General features: G+C 35.2%; 4 protein-coding genes and 1 pseudogene across 7 annotated transcripts; 2 read left to right on the forward strand and 3 right to left on the reverse strand.

Annotated features, from left to right (window-relative positions):
• Positions 1 to 42: 42 nt before the first annotated feature.
• On the reverse strand, positions 43 to 3923 carry LOC104713369 (putative DEAD-box ATP-dependent RNA helicase 29). The gene is made up of 11 exons (XM_010430469.3): positions 3467 to 3923; positions 2216 to 3377; positions 2036 to 2093; positions 1775 to 1888; positions 1633 to 1684; positions 1454 to 1530; positions 1284 to 1336; positions 1071 to 1152; positions 923 to 979; positions 709 to 838; positions 43 to 610 (listed from the first exon to the last, which is right to left on the reverse strand). Exons 1-11 carry the CDS (start codon positions 3840 to 3842, stop codon positions 231 to 233), a joined length of 2541 nt encoding a protein of 846 aa, XP_010428771.1. The 5' UTR covers positions 3843 to 3923; the 3' UTR covers positions 43 to 230.
• A 44-nt stretch (positions 3924 to 3967) lies between these two features.
• Positions 3968 to 6283, reverse strand: LOC104713370 (carboxyvinyl-carboxyphosphonate phosphorylmutase, chloroplastic). The gene is made up of 6 exons (XM_010430470.3): positions 5821 to 6283; positions 5651 to 5724; positions 4979 to 5061; positions 4868 to 4892; positions 4612 to 4787; positions 3968 to 4524 (listed from the first exon to the last, which is right to left on the reverse strand). Exons 1-6 carry the CDS (start codon positions 6111 to 6113, stop codon positions 4156 to 4158), a joined length of 1020 nt encoding a protein of 339 aa, XP_010428772.1. The 5' UTR covers positions 6114 to 6283; the 3' UTR covers positions 3968 to 4155.
• Positions 6284 to 7361: 1078 nt separating this feature from the next.
• LOC104713371 (agamous-like MADS-box protein AGL27) lies at positions 7362 to 11123 on the forward strand (annotated as a pseudogene). The gene is made up of 7 exons (XR_015566642.1): positions 7362 to 7669; positions 9344 to 9401; positions 9612 to 9677; positions 9759 to 9856; positions 9975 to 10016; positions 10327 to 10368; positions 10938 to 11123. The product of XR_015566642.1 is annotated as an agamous-like MADS-box protein AGL27 (transcript).
• On the forward strand, positions 11068 to 14785 carry LOC104713372 (agamous-like MADS-box protein AGL27). 2 transcript variants are annotated; one of them, XM_010430472.3, is made up of 7 exons: positions 11068 to 11292; positions 13125 to 13182; positions 13402 to 13463; positions 13544 to 13643; positions 13758 to 13799; positions 14025 to 14066; positions 14457 to 14785. In XM_010430472.3, the coding sequence occupies exons 1-7, from the start codon at positions 11108 to 11110 to the stop codon at positions 14556 to 14558; spliced, it is 591 nt and encodes a 196-aa protein (XP_010428774.1). In that variant the 5' UTR covers positions 11068 to 11107; the 3' UTR covers positions 14559 to 14785. The 2 variants fall into 2 exon arrangements, with proteins under 2 accessions (XP_010428774.1, XP_087322841.1); XM_087466715.1 differs by having other exon boundaries at positions 14485 to 14785.
• Positions 14786 to 15089: 304 nt separating this feature from the next.
• LOC104713373 (psbP domain-containing protein 4, chloroplastic) lies at positions 15090 to 16840 on the reverse strand. Of its 2 annotated transcripts, none has more exons than XM_010430474.3 (5): positions 16352 to 16840; positions 16047 to 16150; positions 15840 to 15951; positions 15490 to 15717; positions 15090 to 15379 (listed from the first exon to the last, which is right to left on the reverse strand). In XM_010430474.3, the coding sequence occupies exons 1-5, from the start codon at positions 16629 to 16631 to the stop codon at positions 15315 to 15317; spliced, it is 789 nt and encodes a 262-aa protein (XP_010428776.1). In that variant the 5' UTR covers positions 16632 to 16840; the 3' UTR covers positions 15090 to 15314. The 2 variants fall into 2 exon arrangements, with proteins under 2 accessions (XP_010428776.1, XP_087322840.1); XM_087466714.1 differs by having other exon boundaries at positions 16047 to 16154; positions 16352 to 16764.
• Between the last annotated feature and the right edge of the window lie 3210 nt (positions 16841 to 20050).

Raw genomic sequence — 20050 nt, forward strand, 5'->3', positions numbered from 1 at the left:
GCTTTCTTTTTGTTGTCACCAACCGTCAGACATTTTTCCACGTTTCGATAACTTGATTTTACGAAAGCAATTCGGGAAAAGAATACAAACAAGATTGAAAAAAAAGTGTTGCACAAAATTTGAGTAGAGAAAGCTCAGTGAGTCGTATAACATTTTTGATAAGTGATAATAGTTGTCTAAGCTCAAAAGTTTTGACGAGTCTTCTTCTCTCGTAGATAGAGTCTTCATCACTATCTTCCTCTCCCACGTTTACCTCCAGCACCTCGTCCTCGTCCCCCTCCACCTCCTCGTCCTCCTCCTCTCTTGCCCCCTCTACTACTACTAGGGCTACTACCACCACGACGACCTCCAAAATCTCTACCGCTTCCTCTTCCACCTCCACCACCAAATTCCCTGCTGCTACCACCGCCAAAATCTCTACCGCCCCGACTACCACCACCGCGACCTCCCCTGGCCCCACCTCTTCCGCCCCTCTTGCTCTGCAGATAAGACACTTTGTTCGCCTTTTGCTGTCTCTCTTTACGGACCTGCTCCAGGTCTTTGATCTCTGAACGCACATGCGCGTTAGGCACTGATCCTTTCCGTCTCTTCCCGTCTCGGCCACCTCTACCTGCCAAGTTTTTCTCTTTTAGACTTGTTGACGACTCAAACAAGGCAAAACGCTGAAACTTGTGTGGAAATATGTTCGTTCGTACACTATAATTTTACCTGACATGCTTGAGGTTTCGCCTGCATCACCGCTGTCTCTGCTGAATGCTGACTTGTGAGTATTCTCTTTCCATTTCTTGTATATACCTGTTTTGTTTGCTTTCACTTTAGCTCCACTCTCTGTCTTTATCTATTTTAGTTTCAAAAACCTCAGTTAGCTTAAAGCCTCCCAGAAAATCATCGAATGTTTTTAAGCAAATGACACTTTCACTACCTTTCCACTGGCTGTTACTCGATCTCCATTGTTCAACTTGATGTACTTCTTACTTTTCTGTTACCAAAGACAAATCCAATTTTTTAATACAATTAAGATTACAGTTGGGTTGGGGCAATTGTAATGAAGGAAGCTCAACAACTATTACCTTATCCCAATGAAAATTTTGTTTTTGCTGCGTCATCCCTTGCCCATCATCTGCAACTAGATCTAGAACAGCAGCGTCCAACCTACAAATCCGAAATGAGTACACAAGACGCGTCAATATCTGACAAATATTTTTATGTTTGCAAGATCTGAATGCAACCCCTTGGATCCTTCTACGGAATATCACAAAAAAGCTCCATCAATAACTATTTACCTATTTGATGCAAACCCTTCGTTGCCCCTCAAAGATAGCCCCGCCTCTGAATGCTGCGTGCATAAGAGTAATAAAGAGTCAAACTTTGCATCATCTCAATACGATCATAAGCTTTGACTGCTAAAGCGTAGTGACACAGAAAATGCTTTTATTTAATGAGAATAACATACATGATTTACTGGTATGGAGCTGATAAAGTTATCATCGTCCTTGAAGCTTTCTTGCGCCTTTCTTTTCTTACCGCTTACTGAAATTCATGGAGAGTTTATTTGAAGGCAGGTAACCAAAGAAGTGGATAACAGACTTTAACATAGAATTAAAGAACCAAGAGCGTAAGCAGCACGAATACCTTTGCTTCCCTCTATTGCGCCCTCGCCAAAAGAGGTTGTAGGTTCAGCTTCCTAGATATCAAAACATTCATGTGAGTGAAACTAATGGCAAAGAAACAAGCACGTGTCACAATTTCATGTTAGAAACTGCACAAGATTTACCATCTCCAGATGATTATTGGAACTCTTCTGTTTCTGCTGAAGTCTCGTATTGATGATCTCCTCATGAATGGCTCTTTTCTTCTTCATCACATCAACCCATTGGCCAGGGGGACCCTGCACAAGAACCAAAACGTTTTGGCTTAGACTATTTATAAACAAATCACAGAAATACGCAAGTAAACTACCAGCAAAGTTGAGAATTTTGAAAGAGATGAACTGATCATATAAATAGTGTAATAGGGCAGGAAAAGCGAGGATAACCTTCACATTTTTGGATTTGGCAGCTTCACCTTCTGCTTCAAGTATGGTCTGCTTGGGTCTAGCATAGATCAATCATAAATATAATTATCAAGTTGGTGTTAAATTACATATGGTCATACCATCTTCAAGTCTGGCCGTATCAAGAAACAAAGAGATAAAAAGGATGATTATACTACTCACCTGAAATTTTTAATTTTCTGGAAAAAAGCCATTGCCTCTAGTTCCCCACTTTCAATTATGCTTCTGAAGATGGGATGCAAGCCTTCTCGGGGTAAATCCTTTGCTCTCCTAATGGACTCTTTTGACGGTGAGGGTTTTGTTTTTGAATACAAACGAAAAGCTTTTGCGGATGTTCTTTCAAGGGAATCTAATTCTCCAGATGCATCAACCATTTCTCGGATTCTGTTAAAGATAAGATCAATGGTTTTCTGAGGAAAACGACCATATACGGTTACTCCACTATCAATTGCTTTACTAGTTTTGATCATTACTTCTTCCATGTTCTTCAAGACCTCATCCTCAGTGGGTGCAGGCCTGACTGGTTTTGAGAGGAATAGATGAAGATCTAAAAGATATGGCATATCTTCAGGTGTAACAAAGGAATATGCAGAACCTGTACGACCAGCCCTGGCAGCTCTTCCCACACGATGAACAAAAATCTTTGGTCTCGGAGGGAAATCCCAGTTGATAACATTATCAAGCAATGGTATGTCAATACCTCTAGCAGCAATATCTGTGACAATCAACAACATAGTCTTCCTCGCTCTGAACCTTGATACATGAATCTTACGCGCGTCTTGATCCATATCACCATAACACACAGATGGTTCAATATTCTCCAACTTAAACAATGAGTTGACAAATTCCACATGATGCTTTGTGGAAACAAATATCAAAGTCTGTTCATTTGAACTTATATGCTCCCTTACCAAGTACACCAATGCAGCATACTTCTCTTCCGGTCTTAAGGTCAAAAACGAAAGTTTCAAATCCGGGCTTATCTTGTTCTCAACATCTAACCTAACAAGCTGAGGCTCACGCAAACCAGCCTTTGCAAACTCTGCAAGGGCACTAGGTAAAGTAGCACTAAAAAGCAAAGTCTGCCTGTTCTCACTTAACTGAGTGAGAATCTGATGCAGCTGTTCAGCAAAACCCATACCAAACAAACTATCAGCCTCATCGAAAACCACATACTCAACCGTCCTAAGTGTCATGTCATCAACCTCAGACAAAAGATGCATAAGTCTCCCAGGAGTTGCAATAATCACATCAGGGCCTTTTGTTAACTCTTCAAACTGTTCTTCCATACTATCTCCACCAACTAGTAAGGATACACGAAGATCTGCAACAACAAAAAAAATCACAGCTTTAAAAATTCAATCTTTGCAAAATCAAAGAGAAAGTTTTTAGGTTAAATTCTTTAGACCAAACCTGTAAATTTGCCGAGTTCCTTGGCGAACTTCAGAGTCTGCTCAGCTAAATCACGAGTAGGCGACAATATGAGTGCTCTAACACCTCCCTGAGGAACATGTTGTTTGAGCTTCTCAAGCATAGGGATTAAAAAGGCTGCGGTTTTACCGGAACCGGTTCGAGCCATGGCAACAACATCAACGCCAGAGAGGATGAGCGGCATCGTCTTCCTCTGGATTGGTGTGGGAACTTTGTAACCCTTCTTCTTGATTGCATTGAAGACATTAGGGCCTAGATTTAGTGACTCGAATCCTCCAGATTTGCCTTTCTTCTTCTGCTTCTCTTTCCGGTGAAGCTCAGTGACTGAACTCACCAAGAAACCATTTCCTTCAACCATGGTAATGTTGACTTTGTCACTGCAGAGGATCCCCCAAAATTAGGGTTTAGTAACGAAGAAGATGACTTCGCCGTGATTCACAGTTTTGTTAGCTTTGGGTTTTAGGGTTTAACGAAGGGAGACAATTACAATACAACCTTTTCACGGGCTTGACTTACTTTGGGCCTTTATTTAGATTATGAAGGCCCAACAATTAATTTGCAACATTATTGAAGAGACCCACATATACATGGCTGAAAATAAATCATCTGAAAAATAGCAACCATAAAAGCATAAAAGCAAAGCATGTATATGTGTGTATGTAGTAGCCTCTTCATGATTTAGTTGTCCCAAGAGCGTTCCTAAGATTTGAGTAACGAGCTTCGAGCTCAAACCATGAGTCTAAATCCACCAAACTGTTGAACTCCTCAAAAGTAGCCATCTTTTGCAAGTGATCACGAGTGCTTCCGTTTTCTTTAAGAGTCTTTAGAACATCAACAAGAGCTCGAGCCGATGCATAAAGTGCGGTAAGAGGGTGAACGATCAAGTGAAATCCCATTTCTTTAAGCTCCTCAGGTGTGTGCAATGGTGTGATTCCGCCTTCGATCATGTTGCAAACTCTATAACCTTTTGTTCGTTTTCCAATTTCCTTGAGCTCATCGTCGTCTCTTGGTGCTTCTACAAAGGAAGCATCAGCTCCCGCCTGAAAAATTACAACAACAACTGTTAAGAGTTTAACACCGTTATGTTTTTTTTCTTCTTCTTTATTGGTAATAAACTTGTTTGTTACCTCCATGTAGAGATTAACACGTGCAATGGCGTCTTCAAGCCCTGATTTTGCAGAAGTGGCACGTACGTCTGTTCTGGCGACAAGGAAGAAGTCAGAATCTCCAATAGCGTCACGAGCTGATGCTATTTTGGCGGCATGTTCTTCAGCTGGTATCACCTGTTTACCACGCATATGACCTACACACACAAAAGAAAACATTGAGATTATGAAGTGTCAAGTGTGTCCATTGAGTGATATTTGAAGATGTTACACATACCGCACTTTTTTGGCCATGCTTGGTCCTGCGAAGAATGACCAAGAAAATGGTAAATGAGTCTTGATCAATTCGGAGACAGAGAAACTCATCAAAGAAGCAGAGTCAATTTACCTCAAGAAAGCAACCAGCAGCACCTGCTGCGATCAAATCCTTGACAGTTCTTTGAACGTTTAACGCATTTCCTCCACCGGTATCTTAAAACAAGATCAAACGAACAAATAATGAATCCCCTTACGTACATATAATAAGAGCCTAGTGACTTAGTTGGTAACAATACACTGCAAATGGTTGCATTGTTGAAGAGATTGAACAGGTTGAAAAAAATTATTCAACCAATTTTTACCATTTGCATTGTAAAGGTTGAAGAGGTTGGAAAAAACTATTCAGCCCGTTCAACCCAAAATGTTGAAAAAATAAACTAATCCTACAGCAAAAATCTTCAACTTGTTCAACCACTATTTTGGAGATGAATGAGTTGAATATTATTCAACCCAATTTTGTTCAACCCATTTTTTCAATTTTTTGCGTCCATTTGCAGCCTATAAGTCTATAAATAAGCAAATCCCATTTTTTCAAAAAAGCTATAAAATAGAACAATAAAAGCAACCATAATTAAGAATGGTAATTTCAATCTTTGGCAATGCTCTCTAAATAGTAGTTTCAGTTTTTGGCAATGCTCATTAATCAAAGAATCAACAAATAAAATTTCAATCTTTTTTTGATTAAGTCCCTTTGCATCCTTGGTGATTTCCTTAATATACTATCGAAATTTGAAAACGTTACCGGCATCTGCAATGATGGGTAGATTTGGAGCTGACGCACACACCGACCTTGCCGTCGCAGCCATCTCCGGCGGTCTAAAACGACAAACGAAAACAAATTAAACGACAGCATACAAACAAAAACAATTAATAAAAGAAAATACAAAAAAAAAAATTAAAGTTGCGGCGCACGTTAGCAAACCGAAGTCGGGTTTTCCCAAAAGAGAAGCGGATAAGGCGTAACCGGATATAAAACCGGCGGAGAACCCGGTCTGCTGCACGATAACCGCGGATAAGGCGTCGTAGCATCCAGGCATAAGCACAATGCCTTGTTCTTCAATCAGACGGTGAATACGTGTTTGGATTCTCGCCGTCGGATTCACCAATCTCGCCGCGCGTGGGTTTCGTCGGAATCTTGGTGAAGCCGTAAGGTTTATGCTGCTGCAACAGAGCGAAGTGGTTTTGACAGCCATTAACATCGACATTGTTCCGGAGCACTCGATAAGTCTTGTTTCACTCGAATCCCGTTGATTGGACCAAAGTGTGAGGTTTGGTTACGTTTAGACTGACAGGACCAAGTCCTTGGGACTAAATTTAATAGACAGCACGTGCACGTGGTCTTAATCTTATCTATAACTATAACTATTAGTGACATGTTTTTTGCTTTTTCCTCGAATCTTATCATCATCAAAACTCAAAAGTAAATAGAAGTATTTAATAATTCAATCAACAAAGTGAAAATATCAAGTTACTGTAACTCCTAATTCCTAACATATGAGTCAGCATCTACATCTCATCGTCAAACTCTATAAGATCGTTTTAGATGAAAGTTTTACGAAATTGGTTTTATTTGTATAGATAGGTAAATTAGTCAAGTTATAAAGTGGTTGATGTGTATTAAATTAATTGATCATTTTACTACTTTATGCTCTTCTTCTCCTTTTTGATAACCAAAGAAATAGTTAGTCCACTTGGATTAATTATTAGCATAATCAAACTTTTTTTATTTATCAAGACTATGCATGCGTGAGATCATCTTAGTTGGTGAAAATCGACCGTATATGAGTAGATGAACATGTAAGTAACACATACAAAATGGTCAAAATTACTCGGAGTACCAACATAAGAGTGAGAGGTGCTTTAATTTCTGAGGATCCTATATATGCATCAGGAACAGAAAAGAGTCGTTTTATATATTAATTGATACAAGTATCCAAATTTGTGTCAAACTGATATATTTTCACTGTGATACAAACATAATCTATCATTGTAGTGACACTTAAAATTATAGATATTTGAACCCAAATCTAATCGTTATCCATTTTACTATTTTGGTGAAGGTATGAAAATAGGAAGTTATATTATCTAATCCTTTGTTAAATAATAAAATAAGTCAATAATACTTAGAAATCCATAAGTTAACCGTACCCGATCCATAAGCACTGCATTCCGGTCATTTATCCGATATGGTCACTGGTCAGCATTTCATAATATAAAAACCAAATGAAATTAAATAAATTAAAACCACCGACGAAACCAAAAAAAAGAAGTATTTACTCGGTGGGGTGGGGATGATCATCGCTCATCAGACCACTCTGAGCGGTCCAATCGACCGTCGTCTATTCAAAACGCAGCCGTTTCAACTTACTACTAAGTATTATTTTCTCACTCTCGTTTAACAAAACAAAAACAATCTCACTTGGATTTTGTCAATAAATAGTCCCATAGGAAAGAAAAAAAAAAAAGGAAAGAAAAAAAAAAGGTTAGAAAAACGAAGAAAAAAGGACAAAAAGAAGCAAAAGCATTGAGCGTCTCGGGACATTAGGCTCAAATTAGGGCATAACCCTTACCGGAGGCAGAGAACCTATGGGAAGAAGAAAAATCGAGATTAGGCGAATCGAGAACAAAAGCAGTCGACAAGTCACTTTCTCCAAACGACGCAATGATCTCATCGACAGCTTTCGATTCTCTGTGAATCTTCCGTCGCCGTTGTCGTCGTCTCTGCCTCCGGAATACTCTACAACTCTTCCTCCGGTGACGAGTAAGCTACTTTCCACTTCTGGATCTCTCTTACTCGAGTCTTGTGCTCATTCTGGTTAACCTACGATCTTAGTGTTTTTTTTTTTTTTTTTTTTTTTTTTTTTTTTTCATTTTCAAATAGGAATTTTTATTTTCTATTTTACCTTTCACCTTTTACGAAATTTAATATTGCATGTGATTCAAGAAATTTTCCTACACGTGGTGATTCGTTCTCGATGATGTTGTTTAAGACTTTAAGTAGTCTTTGTATCCATAGTTTCACTTTCAAGATTCTTTTTATATATACAAACAATATGTACATTGTTAAATTTTGAGATTTGTTTTTTACATATTGCAATGCACTTCCGATTGATTTGTTGAGAGATTAATTGGGGTTAATAGTAACATTAATCGAGTGTCTTTGGTTTCAATTGGAATCCCACATTGTACAATATATTGATCCGAAATGTTTATTTTGTAGTTTCCCTTTGATGGAGATTTGTTGATTAAGTACCAAGTCCAAAAGTTTTATAGTTGATTTTGATGGTAATTTTAGTGCTTAATTGGATACTTTTTACATTGGTACTTAACACACATGCTTTATTACTTATCTAATCGGATATCGGTTTTCACCCATTTACTTCCTTTTTAATCGTAATGAACAAGTCTTTGTTGCTCTTCATGATGTTGCAATGAATTTAGTTTGGGTTTCTTTGCTAAAGGAACTCAAACTATAACTAAGTCCACTGAAGCTACCATATATATGTCAGTGGCCTATAATGGGTTCATTAAGTGGAAATCGGTTTACGAATATTCCGATTGTTCAATGAATTTAATAGTCTTCTCACTTGTGTTATTTGTAGTGGATATGTCTAATTCCATGAACTTTTGACATTTGTAGTGGAAATCTCATCCACTTCTCCTGTAGAATTATATTTTGAATACGATTATATTGACATTATTACTGAACTTTTGACAGTAATATTTTGAATGTTTTTTATATAGTGCTTGTAGAAATGGAAATGTAACCCTTGTCACTATGTGTATACACAACTTATTCTCATTTCCTTGATGTTAAATCCTTAAATGCTTGATCATGAACTTAAGAAAACATGTTGAACTTGTAACTACCAATGCACAGACTATAAATAAAAGTATTAGGACCTTATCTATTTGCCTTCATTGTACAATAGTAAAGCTCTAGTTGTAACTAATTTCTTTGGTAGTTCCTTTTACACCTTGACAAAGTGTTTTGAGTTGAGATTAGTAGTCTTATGCATCTTAGTAATTGTTCCTTTCTTCTTTTCTTTGTGGTTAATGTAAAATTACTAGTTCAGAACCTAAGATGTTACAAAGTAATAAGATCGTATAAATATATAACTGAAGTGAATTTAAATCCAGTCTATGTTCATATAATTGCATTAATAGATCATGGACAACACATATTAGGATTAAACTCGTGACCTTCTCTGAAATGCTAAACAACATTTGTGGCTTATCCTTTTTTTTTTTGGAGTATACTGTTGGATACTAACACAAATTGTTGCAATATGTAACATTTGAATATAAGCATTATTTTCCTCTAGTTCGTTCTCTCTATAATAGCCTTTTGTTGATGCTATATCTTATTCGTAGTTTTGAAAATGGTTTTGCATAAATTATTGATGCATTTTTGTTTTGTTCTTGATATCTCTAGCATGTCCAAGATCATCGAGCGTTATGTCATACAACATGCTGATGAACATAAAGGCTTGGTAAGTTAGCTGAAAAATACAGTCAACTATTCTTCTGGATGGGTTTTCTGATGTTGTGAAGGGATTAGAAGCGCTGATCGAGACGGACATATATATAACTAATGTTTTGAACTTGTCACACCGAACTTAATTCTCTAGAGTTACAGTTATTGTTTCGATTGGAAGATACACGAACTTCACAACCTTTCCCATCATTTTCTCCATGTGCAGGATCTTGCGGAAAAAACTTGGAATTAATTATCTTCCACTCAAGGAGTTACTAAAAATGGTCCAAAGGTTAGAATCAGACCGCCTTTTCTCTCCCTCTTTTTTCTAAAAAAATTACTTTTTTTTTTCTTTCTCGACTTATGAATACAGCAAGCTTGAAGAACCAAATGTCGATAATATAAGTGTAGATTTTCTCATTTTTCTGGGAACAGCTCGAGACTGCTCTGTCCGTAAGTAGATCTAGGAAGGTATATATCTTCTGCTACTAAGTACATTGAACCAATTTATTCCATAAAATCTTCTGTTTAGTTAGTTTTCCAAGAACACTCTTTTGACATAATCCTTAATGCCTTGTCGTTGGTGTAGACAGAACTGATGATGGCGTGTGTGAAGTCCCTTCAAGAAAAGGTTAGTGCCTTTGTTCAAAAAAAAAAAAAATGGTTAGTGCTTTTTATTTGTTATCAAGACCATGCATATAGATCACTAAACCTAGTCAATTAGCTCCAGGTGTATACTTTGGTCTTTGTCTTAGTTTCTGATTGATTCTTGGCCTCATTTAGAAATAGCCATTTTAAACTCTTGATCAAATTCGACCTTTCCCTCATGAATCATCGAAATTGGATAAGGTTGGTTTATGTTTCGAGAAGGAAACCTGACTGGAGATCGCTTCAATATATACTTGTTAGAAACTAGTGACCATATGATCTTGTCCAAACAGGAGAAGTTGCTGAGAGAAGAGAACCAGGTTCTGGCTAGCCAGGTAACCAAGACCAGAATCTCTTATGCTTCTATATGTTTAATTTGGTAGATTATTGTATTGAAATTGATCCAAACATGATCGATATAATTGTTGTGATACGCTTTTAAAGTTATAGATCTAGATATATATATATATATATATTTTTTGACAAACGTTATAGATCTAGATATTAGAACTCAAATGTAATCCTTATCCATTTAAGTGAAGCTTTGAATAGTAAGTTTAATTATCCGGTCTTCTGTTAAAAAAAAAAAACGTCAATAATAGTGAAATTCAATAAGTTAACCGAAATGGTCAGCCCTAATTTCATAATTTCAAAACCAATGAGATAGAAGAACTTGGTTAGTATTAATTTTGGTTTCTTCGGTGGTTTTATCGTTTCGGTGGGGATGATGATCGGACTCGGACCGGTCTAACAGACTGCAAGAATAAATTTCTACAAGAATCAAAACTTGGGTCCCTTCGTCGCCTCAAAACGCACCGTTTTACTTATTACTTTTTTTTATTTTCTCTCTCGTTTAACAAAAACAAAAACAAAAACAATCTGAATTGGATTTTTTTGTCATTAGTGATAGGAAAAAAAAAAAAAAGTGAGTAAAAACGAAGAAAAAAGAATAAAAAGAAGCGTTTGAACCAAAAAAAAAATAAAAAATAAAAATAAAAAGAAGCAAAAAGCATTGAGCGTCTCCGGACATTAGGTTCAAATTAGGGCATAACCCTCACCGGAGACAGATAAGCCATGGGAAGAAGAAAAATCGAGATCAAGCGGATCGAGAACAAAAGCAGTCGACAAGTCACTTTCTCCAAGCGACGCAATGGTCTCATCGACAAAGCTCGACAGCTTTCGATTCTCTGTGAATCTTCCGTCGCTGTCGTCGTCGTCTCCGCCTCCGGAAAACTCTACAACTCTTCATCCGGTGACGAGTAAGCTACTTTCCTCTTTTGGGTCTTTCTTACTCGAGTCTTGTGCTTATTCTCTTTGTTTAATTGTTTTTCCCTATATAGAAACTTCAAATCTAGGGTTTTTTGTTTCTCTCAAATCAACTGAGATTTTCTATTTGTTTTCTGTATGAATATAGCAGATGTGTGAACTTAAACCTAATTTGAGATTAAACATTGTGATGGCTAACATATGTTCTTGGTGTTTTTTTTTTTTTTTTTTTTTTTCATTTCCAAATAGGAATTTTTATTTTTATTTTACCTTTCACCTGTTACGAAATTTAATATTGCATGAGATTCAAGAAAATTTCCTACACGTGGTGATTCGGTCTCGATGTTGTTTAAGTAGTCTTTGTATCGATAGTTTATATGTTGTTTCACTTTCAAGATTCGTTTTTTTTTTTCAAATGTAAGAACAATATGTATATTTGTTAGATTTTGAGATTTGGTTTATATCCCATATTGCAATGCACGTCCGATAGATTTGTTGAGAGATTAATTGGAGTTAATGGTAACATTAATCGAGTGTCTTTGGTTTCAATTGAAATCCTAGCTACATTGTGCAATAAATTGTTTTCTTTTTCTTTTTCTCTTTGATGGATTTGTTGATTAAGTACCAAGTCCAAAGTTTTTCTAGTTGATTTCTATGTTTATATGTAGTGCTTGGATACATTTTACATTGATACTTGCCACACATGCTGCCTTGCTTATCTAATTGGATATCGGTTTTCACCCTTTTACTTCCCTTTTAATCGTAATTGTTGCATGCATATGAAACCATACAAGATATATATATATATATGTCTTAATGAGCAACTCTTTGTTGCTCTTCAAGATGTTGCAATGAATTTAGTTTGGGTTTCTTTGCTAAAGAAACTCAAACTGTAACTAAGTCCACTACTACCATTTTATAAGTCGGTGGCCTTAGTGGGTTTATTAAGTTATCTATTGACGAATATACCGATTGTTCAATGAATGTAATAGTCTTATCACTTGTGTTATTTGTTGTGGATATTTCTATCTCCATGAACTGTTGACATTTTTTTTTCTATCTATAAGAAATCTTATCCTATATTTTGTGGATATTTCTATTATTAGTCTTCTTCTACATTTTGAATGCGTTTACATTGACATTGATACTGAAAGTGTGTTTTTAGTAAAATGGAAATGTAACCCTTGTCATTATGCGTTTATATAGCTCCTTCTCATTTCTTTGTGTTATGTCCATAAATGCTTGATCTGAAAGAAAAACATGTTGAATTTGTAACTAACATTGCACAAATAAAAGTATTAGGACCTTTTCTTTTTGCCTTTATTTTACAATAGTCAAGCTCTTGTTGTAGCTAATTTATTTGGTTGTTCCTTTTATACCTTGACAAAATGTTTTGAGTTGAGATTAGTAGTCTTATGCATCTTACTAATTGTTCATTTTTTCTCCTTTTTTGTGATTAATGTGAAATTACTAATTCACAACTTAAGATGTTACGAAGTAGGAAGAACGTGGAAATAACTTAAGTGAATTTTAAGCCAGCCTATATTCATATTTTTGCATTAATAGATCATGGATAACACATATTAGGATTGAAGTCGTGGCCTTTTCTCTGCAATGCTAAACAACTTTTGTGGGTTATCTTTTTTTTTGGAGTATCCTGACAATAAACTATTAGTTACTAACACAAATTGTTGCATTATGTAACATCTGAATATAAGCATTTTTTTCCTCTTGTTCATTCTCTCTATAATAGCCTTTGTTGATCTTAGCATAAATTATTGTTCTAATGCATTTTTGATTTTTGTTTTGTCCTTGATTTTACTAGCATGTCCAAGATCATCGAGCGCTATGACATACAACATGCTGATGAACTTAAAGCCTTAGTAAGTTAGCTAAGGAACACATTCAAATAGTCTTTCTGGTTGGGTTTTCTGATGTTATGAAGGGATAGAAGCGCTGATCGAGTCGGACATGTATATAACTAATGTTTTGAACTTGTCACACCGAACTTAATTCTCTAGAGTTACAGTTATTGTGTCTGTTGGAAGATACACGACCTTCACAATCTTTACAACCTTTCCCATTCTTTTCTCCGTGTGCAGGATCTTGCGGAAAAAACTCGGAATTATCTTCCACACAAGGAGTTGCTAGAAATAGTCCAAAGGTTAGAATTAGACTGCCTTTTATCTTCTTCTTTTTTCCGATAAAAATAACTTTTTTTCTTTTCTCGACTTATGAATACAGCCAGCTTGAAGAACCAAATGCGGATAATATAAGTGTAGATTTTCTAATTTCTCTGGAGGAACAGCTCGAGACTGCTCTGTCCATAAGTAGAGCTCGGAAGGTATATCTGCTGCTAGCTACCAAGTGATTGAACCAATTAATCCATAAAATCTTCTGTTTAGTTAGTTTTCCAAGAACAGCCTTTTGACATAATTCTTAATGTCTTGTACTGTAGACAGAACTGATGATAGCCTCTGTGAAGTCCCTTCAAGAAAAGGTTAGTGCTTTGGTTTTTATTTGCTATCAAGACCATGTTGTAGGTTATGCTGGGCTTCATTTTAGAAATAGCAGTTTTAAACTCTTGATCAAATTCGACCTTTTCCCTCATGAATCACCGAAATTGGTTGAGGACAGTTTATGTTTCGAGAAAGAAACATGTCATGGAGATAGCTTCAATATATACTTGTTAGTAACTAATGACCATATGATCTTGTCCAAACAGGAGAAGTTGCTGAGAGAAGAGAACCACGTTCTGGCTAGCCAGGTAAACAGAATCTCTTATGCTTCCTATATGCTAATTAATAACTTTATACACCTTCACTATAGAGAGATACACATACCTTATATAAAAAAAAAAACATATTAACGGTGAAGGACTTTGATGGAAGCTAGACAAATTTAGTGGAACCCTAATATCTTATGTATGTGAAAAAAAAAAAAAAAAGATTTTAAAATTCATGTTAATATTTAGTTGGAGCTGTAGAGGAAGAATTGTTGGACAATTTCTCAAGAGATTTTTTTTTTTGTTTTTTTTCTGTTTTTAACAATATAGATTAGTTTTTTTTTTCGCCCAAAAGAAAAAGGATTAATATATGTGAAAATTTTACTAGAAATGTTTATAGAAAAAAAAGAAATGAAAGAAAGTTTCTTACAGATGGGGAAGAACACGTTTATGAAAACAGATGATGATCCGGGAATGTCATCGGAAAATAGCTACGGCAACCAAACACCGGAGACTCTCCCGCTGCTCAAGTAATAACCACCATCGTCAACGGCAGAGTGTTCACCTCAAATTTAAAGCCTGATTCAGATTTTAAAAAACAAATTTGTAAATTATTAAAAAGCTGAATAATCTCAAACCTTTTATCTGTCTCTAATGTGGAAATTAAGGTAGAACAAATAAACCACGAAGCTCTTTCTCTATAAACAACACTTGTAATACTAAGATAACGTATCGGTCATTATTGTACCTTCGGAGACAAAGATCAGAGTTCGTGTGTTTGTGTCTGAAAGTACGGATGGATTTATGGTTCTGCTTTCTTCGGTGTGAAGAACCCTATATATATATATATAGGGGAGCTTTTGTTTTCCCTTTACTATTAACTGTTACTTGTTTAATTATTTGCCTTATGTTACGTGGCAAAGTTTAGTTCAATCTCTTTTAATTTGATTTAAATCCATATCCGATATTTTGTTTTTAATTACATTAAGAAATCAAATAAAGCCACCTGGAAATAAAACCGACACAGAATTCGGTTCGCTTGAACATACCGAATATTGAATTCTGTTTGGTTTCTGATGATCTACTAATAATACCCGTATGCCAAACATGTTATTACACTGGTCGTATTTGGTTTACTGTAATAATATTACACGATTCTCAACTTTTTTACAAATACATTTATGTACCGCGCTCTTTGTGTTCTTAGTCAGTCTTTGATAAGCTCATGTGTAAAACCCTGTTGAAGATCCGATGAATCAAAAACTCTTTCGACTAAAATCCCTCTAGAGTCTAGACAACACGGAACGAAGTAGCTATCCTCTTCAGATCCTTGTAGTATCTCTTCCATTGAAGCCCTGTATCATCAAAACATAAAGCAATCAAATCTTATGTGTAAAAATAACCAACAATTGTTCACTGAAGAGAACAATAGAAGCTCTGACTAGAAGAGATATTTTGTCTTTACCGTTTCCGGTGACGCTAAACAAGTAAAGGCGGTTTCCGGCAGCTGTTGCAGTGATCAGTACATGAGGTGGCTCTAGCTCGAATTGGTAATAGAGTCTGCCTTCGTGCTCTGCTACATTTGAACTCAACACTTTCCCTTCTACGTTTTCTCCGATCACTTCCGGTCCAAACGCGTTAATCACCTTTGCTGGTGGTCCAATATTCTCAATCTTAACATCGTCCCCGAGGTCTGTCAAACAGTAACAGTAGAACACACCAAAATCAATCTACGATTACAACTAGACAAGATTGGCATTGCCTATAACTCAAATTTGTTGATGAATCTTCTTGAATGACAGAGAGACAACTTACTATCTGCAAATCTTAGAACAGGAGCTACGATAACAGACACGCGGCCTTCTTTAGGACTAGCAAATCTCAAGTCAATCTCTGTGCCACCAAGATCAGCGATCGATACAGGTACCTAAATTGATATAATTACAATGAGGAAAAGAATCTCAAAATATGACTAATAACACACTTCAACAAACCATAAAAGAAAGAGCCAAGGGACCAAACCTCACTCCAATCTTGAGGAACCGTAAAGGCGTAAGGGATGATAGGACTCCAACCAACACCATGTCCTCCTGACTTCTCGTCTGGTCTACGGTATGTTCTCCAACCTGTCTGAGCATTACACATTACATTACACCAACATATCTTCATTCAACTACTAGTGTGTATTAAAGCCTAGAGATTTATGAGCCTATGATCCAAATGGTAACATCCTCAAGCAGAAGAGAATCACAGAGCAAGAAAAGATCATGTAATCTAACTGGACTGAGGATAGACAGAAGAAGAAGAGAGAACAGAGTGAAACGAACCTTGATCATCAGGTTCGGAAAGACCAGGAACTCTACCGGCAAGAAGACCCTGTTTCACGACAGCTAATCCTTCCCCTGGAAACGCTAAAGCCGTCGACGAGACTAAAGAGAATCCAGACGCCATTAACGATCTTCTACTCAAAGCCGTAGTAGTAGCGCACCTCTCGTCTCTCTGACTCTGAGTCTCACCGCCATCGACTCTGCGGTGAGCGGATATTTTCTTGTGGTAAGGATGACTGGAAAAACTGACGCAGCAGTACCGGAGCAGAGCTGTTTCCATCTTTTTCCTCCGGCGAATTCGAGAATGGGTTGCTCAACAGATTTTGTGGCTGATACGCATATGGCCCTCTCTCACTTCTTTTGTCATTGATGATGATACCAAAATCGTTTTCTAGCCTCACACGTGTCAATGTGAAATCACACGTACTAGGATCAAGATCGAATTATAAAAAAAATTCAGATTACCCTCTTGTGAGCCGGCCCTGAGCTAAAGCCCACGAAGCAAGGACTTTAGGCATTAACTAACTAACTATACGCATGCCTCTAACAGTCCCTTTTTTTGAAATGCTGAGTTCCTATGTTGTATGGAAACGGAAACGGGTTTTTTCAAAAATTAAGTAATGGAAACGTGTAGGAAACGTATATAGATATATTTATATATATATATATATATAGAAATATAATAAATTCCCAAACATAAAAACCATATTTAAAAAATTTGAAACAACACAAATTGTCAAATTCAAAACATAAATATTAAATAGTTTAATTAAAAGTAAAACTGTAAAAAAAAACGTTCAAAATCAATTTTTTTGACCAGCATCGCCATATATTTAGAGATTTTAACTTTTAAGCTACTAATTATATTATATATTTTATCATTATATGTATCATGAATTCTTATAATTTCAATTTATTTATTAAATTTTGAAATTATAAAAAAGAGTTTCCGTCGTGTTTCCAAAACAGAAACGGAGTTTCCATCGTGTTCCCAAAAAGAAATTTTTAGGAATCGTGTTTCTGTGACTTGTTTCCGAGTTTCCACGAGTTTCTGTTTCAGAAACGTTTCGGAAACAGGAAACGCATCTCAAAAATAGTTTCCATGTAACATAGCTGAGTTGGAACACTTGTATTTCATATTTTGTAGAAACATTTTTTGTTGTATTTTATGATTGGCCAAAAAAATTCAGATTTCAGACTCTCGTGGTATGGTACAGTAAGTTTTTACGGATAAAAAAATGTCTTTGGTAATAACAAAACAAAAGGTAAAATCCAGTTTTCCAATTACTCTGAGCAAAGTCTTTAACTAAAAGGTAAAATCTAGTTTTACAATCAGACTAGGTGATATCCCGTGCTACATCACAGGATTATATATTTTGTTAGTTACTTTTTTTTTGTAATTTGTATTTTTATAATGTAGTTTTTTATTTTGACTTATTTTCTTTGTTTATATAGTGTTTATTTGTATATTTGAGGTTATACAGTAAATTGGAAATCCTAATAGAGTAAATAGTTTGTAAAATGTAGCTTTTCACGGAAACAAACACACTGCAATATTGGATAGTAGTTTTGTAAGAGAATAGATACTCTGCAATATCGGATAGTAGTTTTGTAAGCTATATCGGATAGTAGTTTTATAAGAAAATGAATTTTTCTTTATTTTGGTTTGTCGTCAAAAGAGGAGAAGTTGCTTGTTAAATTTTAGTGTGAGATATTTCAATGGTTAGAAAACCATTATATTTATAGTAAGATTAGGTATATTTAGGTTATCATTTAGAAGTTAATATTTGATATATCCAATCTCAGCAAAATTGTAAAAAAACCAATTTAATTTATAGTTTGATAAAATACCTGTTTTAACGGTTTAACTCAAACTTTTTTTATATTTTAAATTTTTTAAGAGTAAAATTATTAATATTACTTAAATATTTTATAGACTTAAATATATTGTAATATTTTAAACTTTCGACGGAGTTCAAATATTTATAATAATTTAAACATTCTATAAAAATTTAAATATTTATAATCTCTTAAACTTTTTTAAAAAACGTAAATATATTATAATATGTTTACTTTTTAAAAGTTTAAATTTGCTCAAATATAGAACCAAATTAAACTTTTAAATTTGGATACTTGATAAATCAAGCTTCCTGCTCATTTGTACTCAAAATATATTAGTCATATATTTATAGTGATTATGAACCATATTCCAAAATATTTAGTCGATGTGGGATATACAGTACATATTTCCTGTAAATTAGTTTACAACTGAACATATATATAATTTCTGCGTTTTTTATTCTTTCCATATATACTAATCATAATTAATTACTATAATTTTGTTAAGGAAATATTAAAAAAATCTAAACTAAATGATGATTTTTTATTTATTTAATTGTATTAAGTTTGATTTGTTGTTTACGTAAATATCTCACAATATAAAAGCAAATCAAATAAGTTTACATATATATACAATTTCGTATTTAATCTATTGATTATTTTGGAAGCAACAAAGTCACAATCCATAAGTATTAAAGATTTCTCATTATTATTTATATTTGTAATAATTATAGGGATTAAATCTGGTAGTAGTTAATACTTGATATTATTGAAGCCATTAAATACTCGGATACCAGTTTCCTTATTTATAGGGATTATACCTCTGTTTGGCGAAAGAAATAATTATTCTTGAATTAAACCAAATACACGATCCGAATAGTATCAACCTGGAGTACAAACAGATCGGCAGATTTTTTTTCTTCTATTATCGGGTTAAAGAGGATCCGCGTCCTGACCCAGTGGTAATTAAGTGGGTGAGCAAGAGGTATTTTCATCATTTAGTGAAATCGAAACTATAGGGTAATTTAATTAAATTAAGTGATTCTCTAATTATTTTTAATGAAAAACGTACCAAAACAAAGTCATAGTCCAATTTGAGTCTAGTGAGTACTTTAGTTCTAAACTTCTAATAGTTAGATATTACATTTTATAGGCACACACAACACACGACGTCTCTTTTGTCATTTAATGGTTTTGCTTCATTTGGGTTCTAATTGGCTTTATTCTCTTTCTTTTTATTTATTGGGTGGGTTTGAGTCCACAATTAATTTCAGGATCTTACGAAGTGAACAATGACGTAAATTTTTTATTAAAGAGAACTTTCATAATTCACCGTATTTACATAACAGATTATAATTTTTCTTAAACAATACATATGATTTTTTTTTTTTAACTAATTGGTACATTAGTTGGTGGAGTTACAGATACGCCTGATCTCTCCGTTGATACCCGTTTTCACCCCAATGGCACCCATTTTCATCATTGCTCTTGTGAAATCACCCTTCAACGTACTGTTATTGACGAGGTATGCCTCAATGATTTCCTTGGTCGTGTTGTCGTGGTACAAATTTGAGTCGGAAGCGATGACTCCTCGCCCATTTTTATGTTACGGAATATGTGGTTGTCGAATTGGAACTCCCCTTCCCAGTACAGGGGGGTCTTGAAGCCTACGTCACCGCCTCGGAGACATTTCGACCTAAGAATTTGGAAAAAGTCACGGCTGATTGTTGGATCTCCGGCGTCCAAACGCTGTGTGACAAAAAAGCATGCCGGTGGAAAAAAGATAACCAAATATGTTCTTCAGATCAAAAACAGATAACCAAATATCCGGTGAGGGGAATTCCAATTGGAATAGTTATG

The sequence above is a fragment of the Camelina sativa genome, chromosome 9 (assembly GCF_030686135.1).
Source record: "Camelina sativa cultivar CO46 ecotype springtype chromosome 9, ASM3068613v1".
NCBI classification, from domain to species: Eukaryota; Viridiplantae; Streptophyta; class Magnoliopsida; order Brassicales; family Brassicaceae; genus Camelina; species Camelina sativa.